The sequence below is a fragment of the Echinops telfairi genome, unplaced genomic scaffold, assembly GCF_000313985.2.
Source record: "Echinops telfairi isolate 266 unplaced genomic scaffold, ASM31398v2 ScPeMD7_2;HRSCAF=8, whole genome shotgun sequence".
NCBI lineage: Eukaryota > Metazoa > Chordata > Mammalia > Afrosoricida > Tenrecidae > Echinops > Echinops telfairi.
This window is the reverse complement of record NW_022103898.1, coordinates 33,120,592-33,126,354: the sequence shown is the minus strand read 5'-3', so window position 1 is coordinate 33,126,354 and position 5,763 is coordinate 33,120,592. Positions and strand designations below refer to the sequence as shown.

Genomic DNA, 5,763 nt, shown 5'->3' with positions numbered 1-5,763 from the left:
AGTCTCAGCCTCTGGGTTGCTCCACTCCAGTTTGAAATCCCACGAGAAAGGATGCTTGCCCGGGTGGGTGTCAGCCCCCTTATCAATCAGCGGTGGCAGTTAGGCACTCACAAAGCAGACACTGTTCCCAGGCAAGGGGGAACTGTACACTTGGCAGCCATTCCAATCAACGTCAACTGAACTACCCATGCTGGTACACTTTTATTTTGCAGTGGATGAGTGGCATAATCAAGGGCAAAAAGGTACAAAAGACACACTTTAATCCAACAATTTTAATCAAGTTGCTAGCAATAAAGTGCAATTACAAGAAGAGCTGATTTCCCCCCCACATGTATAAGGTGTTTTTCACAGGTGCTACTTATAAGGTGTTGAGGGCGGGACCCACTCCTGAATCTTCTTCCTGGTGGTGGAATAAGGAACATACTGTTCTGGAGTGCCACTCACGTTGAATTTATGGTTCGTCCAAATGAACGGACGAGCAGTAGGTGGCCTTGTGGTCGGAGGATCATCAGTCATACAGTGAAGCCAGCGGTGCCTTAAGGGGAAACAACACAAAGAAACCATTATGAAGAGGAAGCGTAGCGGGGAGGAAGAGGGGCTATCGGGGCAGGTCTGGAGCTGTTCTGCTGGCTGGGTTCAAATCTCAGCGTTTTCATTTAGTAATGGAAATGTTGCTTTGCTTTAGTGCTTTTATTTGTACATTCCAATCTTCTAGGGGTGGTATCGGATTAAATGCCCAATGATACAGAAAACTGCAGAGTAGGTAGTCAACAAACGGTAGCAAATACTATTGTTATTACTGTCTCTCATCACATCTAAGAGTGTTAGGAGCCCTGGTGGTGTAATGGGTTACGAATTAGGCTTCTAACAGCAAGGTTAGCAGTTCAAAATCACCAACTGCTCCACAGGAGAAAGATGAGGCTTTTTGCTCCCATAGAGTTAAAGTCTCCATTTCTACCCTGTCCTATATGGTCCCGAGGAGTCTGACTCCGAGGCAGTAAGTTGTTTTCGTGAGGACATTATCTACTTTAAAATACCCATTATTTTAGGTACCTTTAAGAAAGAAAATGGAGCCTTGATGGTGTAATGGTTGTACGTTGGTCAGCAGTACGAAGCCCCCAGTCACTCGGATGGAGAAAGACAGAGCCTCCTACTCCAGTAAAGTGTCACAGTCCTGGAAACCCACAGGAGTACTTCTACCCTGACCTAGTGGCAGTGACAAAAGAAAACAGTGCTCCCAATTAAATTATGGTCCACTCTTGATTACTATCTGCATCCTGTTTCTGATGTAAAAGCACCTGATAGAAGTGGTAGGCTACACGCTGGTTGCACCATGCAGGAGGCTAGCTCTGGATGCTCAGTGTACTCATGTCCAGTGGGCTCAGGAAGCTCGAGATTGGAGCCAGTGGGGCCAATACTGAAGGGGGTCTCTGTACAGAGGGCAACACTAAACCTACAGGTTGTGGAGAGGGGACAGCCCGCCACACCCACATGGAAACAAACCAAGAAGGAAGAGAGTGAGGGACGAGACCCCATACCAGCACACGGAGCCCTGAGGACGACGCGCTCAGAGCTGCTAAGGCACGGAGGGGACTGCAGGGCTGACAAAAGCTCAAGACATGATGTCCCCTCACTGGAGCACCGCGACTGTGGACAATACTGGGGACACAAGGCGGGGAGTGAATCCGGTCTGAACCCCCACCCGCACCCCACCCAATGGGGTGAGCCAAGAAGGTAATGTAACAGACCAGCAATAGTAACAAAGCAAAGCCACAAAGCCCCTGAGAAGCCTCAAAAATAGACTTCAGACTAGGAGGGGCTAGTTCTCAGAACACCCCAGGACCAGTGGGGAGATAGTCATAAAGGTTAGTGGACAGACCTGGAACCATGTATGCTTTTTTGTGTGCTTATTTTTGCTATTTATTTATTCTCCACCGCCCCCCACCCCCTTTATTCAATCTTCTTGTTTTGCCTCCATTGTTGTTGTTTGCCTGCATATATAAGACAGGCATGGGAAGCAAGCCCAAGGAGACAGCAATGGGACTGCAGGCTCCGGAGGGACTTTGGTGGGAGGAGGACGGGAGCAATGATCAAACAACACCATAGACAGGGAAGAACTAAGGGATGAAAATTTACAACGAGGAGGACATAGAGATTCTGGTGGTGGAACAACAGCAATCTAGCTGAGGAATGACTAAGAGGCAGAGCGGGTGTGATGGTGGGAAAGGAGGAAGATAAAAGGAAACAGGAAAGATCTTAGGAAGCAAAGCTATGGATAGAGGTATAACCATAGGTGTGCACTTATGTAAATATATTAATTCATAAAGATAGAGATATTGGCACAGGTGCATATATTTATATGGCAATACATTGAGGTAGTGGACCAACTTTGGGCCTCTGCTCAAGCCCTCCCTCAATGCAAGAACACTTTGTTCTAACCACCTTGCATTAAGTGATGCTCACTCTCCTGACATGATCACTGAAGACAAAATGGGTGCACAAGCAAATGTGGTAAAGAAAGCTGATGGTCTCCGGCTATCAAAAGATACAGCGTCTGGGGTCTTAAAGACTTGAAGTTAAACAAGTGGCCATTTATCTGAGAAGTAGCATGTCCACATGGAAGAAGCACACCAGTCTATGAGATGATGAGGTGTTGATGGGATGAGGTAACAGGCATCAGAAGACTCAAACAAAAAACATATTGTTGAGAACGAGGGGTGGGGGTCGGAGCAGAGACCCCAAACCCATCTGTAGACAATAGGTCATCCTCTCACAGAAGGGTCACAAGGAAGGGATGAGTCAATCAGGGTGCAGTATAGCTCCGATGAAACACATTCCTTTGGTTCCTTGAGGCTTCCTCACCCCTCACTATCACGAACCCAGTCCTGCCTCTCACTTTGGGCTACTAGGCCAGAGTGTGTACACTGGTAGATAAGCGCTTGGGACACATGGAATCCAGGTCAGATAAACCCCTCAGGTACAGAAATGGGAGTATCAATACCAGGAGAGTAAAGGGAAGGTGGGGAGAGGAGGGGAGGAAGGGGAAACCAATCACAATGATAGACCCATAACCACCACCACCACCCCCAGGGGGAGGAACAACAGAAACTGTGGGGAGACAGCGGTTGGTGTAAGATATGAAAATAATAATAATTCATAATTTATCAAGGGATCATGAGGGGGATTTATAATTTATCAAGAGCTGATACCAAAGGCTCAAACAGAAAGTAATGTTTAGAAAATGATGACAAAATATGTACAAATATGCTTGATACAATTGATGTATGGAATGTTATAAGAGCCCCCAATAAAATGATTTTAAGAAAAAAGAAAGAAAATGGTCTCTGAAGGCATATTAAAGCTGAGTCCTACAGAAAATACAGTTCCTTACATTTACAGCGTCCAATCACAGCCCAGCACTGACAAGTATTGCTGATATGAAAGGTTAAGAATTTCATTTCAAGGGGTATCTATCTGATGAGAGGTGCCAGATTTGGGACCTAAAGGAGGACATTGGGTAGGTACATGGAGTGATGATGCCATCAGTCAGAGAAAAAGAGGACTCAAATTCTGAGGGACAGAGAGCAGAGCGAGTCAGGACAGCAAACCGAGGGCTTACACGGGAGCTCAAAAGAGAGAGTTACAGCATGAGCTCCCCACCCCCTACCTCCACCCCACTGGCCTGGCCCAGAGCTCACAAAACAGAGATGGCAGCTATGGAAGAAGGGGATGAGGAACAGGCAAAACATTGCAGCTGTAGAAACGGGAGAGGGTAGGGAAGTGATGACCCAGTTGGATAACAGACCAAAGTTAATGAGAACATTTTCTGATGGTAGGTAAGCTAAAGAGTATCTGTAAGCACTAATGCTATAGGTAGGTAACTGGCTGCAACCAACTGGAAAAAAGATAAAACGCTGGCTCTTTTTTATGTGCCACTGAATCAATTCGGACTCACAGTGACCCTACAGGATAAAGTAGGGCCTGTTTGGCCAATTGTTGCAGCCACTGTGTCAATCCATCCTGTTGCTAGCTTCGTTTCTAAAAATAACTGTATCGTGACCAGGCTGCAGACACGATTCATGAAGAACACACATTTCAGGTGGGCTGCCGTCTTTCTCACGTCTTCTACAGGGAATGGGAATTTGTGAGAGCAGCCTGGGCCCTGAGACTGCGCTATTAACTAGTGCTCCGAGACGCCTGCTGAGACAGGCTGCCCCAGTCACTCAAAGAAGGGGTTAGCTGTCAGAACCAGGGCTGCCACTTACCGAAGGACTTATGTGAGCTTAAGTCACAGCAGAAGTATTTAACGTTTACCTTATACAGTCAGCTTAATAACGAGAGAACGATTTCACTCAAAGAAGTGCTGTCTAGACTCCTGAAGGTTATTTGAGGACGCACACAGAGTACACGGCTTACATATAGACCCACTCAGTAGTCACTTAGGTGAAGGACTGATGAGCTCATGGGGTAATAAAAACTATCAGAAATCGGAAAAGATACCATATCTACCATAGTAGATAAAAACTGAAAATGTTTAGCCTAGTGAGACCAGAGAATGAGTAAAAAGATAATCTATAGTCATTTGCAGCATAAAGAACTATGAGACAAAAAATATTTAGAGCCAATTAGGCTCCTATGTTCCTTCTGTTGTTATTAAGAAAAGTGGTAGAAAATCGCCTTCCTGAAGGAGGCCCAGGCTAGTTCTCCTGCCAATGTACCTCCTCGGTTGCCACCAGCAGTCTCCCAGTCGGGGTTTGCGTTGTTCGAAAGAGCTTCCCTACAGAGAAATGGACTAGGAAGAAAGGTTTGACCCTCTACTCCCAATCCAGCCAATGAACAATCCTGCACTGGGAGGGCTGTTTCTTTCTATTACACACAGGGCTGCCTTCCAGTTAGAGCCAGCAACGAGCAACAACAGAGAAATCACACCTTTTACATTTCCATCCCACAGTTTATCTGGAAAATACATTTCTGCCGGGGTCATTGTTATCCCAGCTAACCAAAGATGTGCGTGAACTCACAGCATTGCCCGGAAAAACGGTTTTGCAGTTGGCATCAGAACCACCTCAACATTATAGCATTGTTATTATCTCAAAGAGCAAAATATAAAGTAACTCAAACTTGATAAAGTCAGTGAGGTGGCAAATAAAGAGCCAGGTATTAGAGGGGAAAAATATGAGGGGGATTCAAAAAGTTCATGGAAACGCAAAAGAAAAGATAATAAGAATTTTCCCTGTGAACTTTTGGAAGCCCCTCACACAAACAAACAAACAAAACCAAGAAAAACAACTTAAAATGAAGACGTAATTTGGGGAAAGCTCAGTACTCAAATATACTTAAGTTGTAACAAAATAATTGGAAAGTAAAATCGCAGTAATAACTCCCCTCCCCATCCCATCAAATTGTTTCTATTTGTAGAAGACTAAATTTGCAGCACAACCCAAGCAAAATAAATCTCATAACTGGTTGACCTTATTTTCTGTTATATCAGAGGGGAAGTTAGCCAGGAAACAAGGAGAGAGAGAGACCTCCTCTTCTTCAAAACCAGACTGCCAGAGATGTCAGCCATGCCAAGTTAATCGTGATGAAGGAGTAAACCAGCCTGACAGGTTTAACAAATAAACGTATGTAACATATACAATCATTCTTTTAAAAATCACTGCCAATGAAAACAGTCTTTATAATAGGTATGAATAGCAACGGGATGAAAGCTTAGTTTTTCCTTCCAGAAAAATCCCTATAGGCCTGTCTGGATAGGACAGG

The 5,763-nt window shown here is 45.0% G+C and overlaps 1 protein-coding gene across 1 annotated transcript in view; it reads right to left on the bottom strand.

Moving 5' to 3' along the window:
* Window positions 1-257: 257 nt before the first annotated feature.
* Window positions 258-5,763, bottom strand: part of NDUFA12 (NADH:ubiquinone oxidoreductase subunit A12) — a 52,377-nt gene continuing 46,871 nt past the window's right edge. Inside the window, exon 4 of the mRNA XM_004700390.2 lies at window positions 258-535. Within this exon, the coding sequence (XP_004700447.1) occupies window positions 355-535 (181 nt within the window). The 3' untranslated portion in view covers window positions 258-354. The remainder of the gene's footprint in view (window positions 536-5,763) is intronic.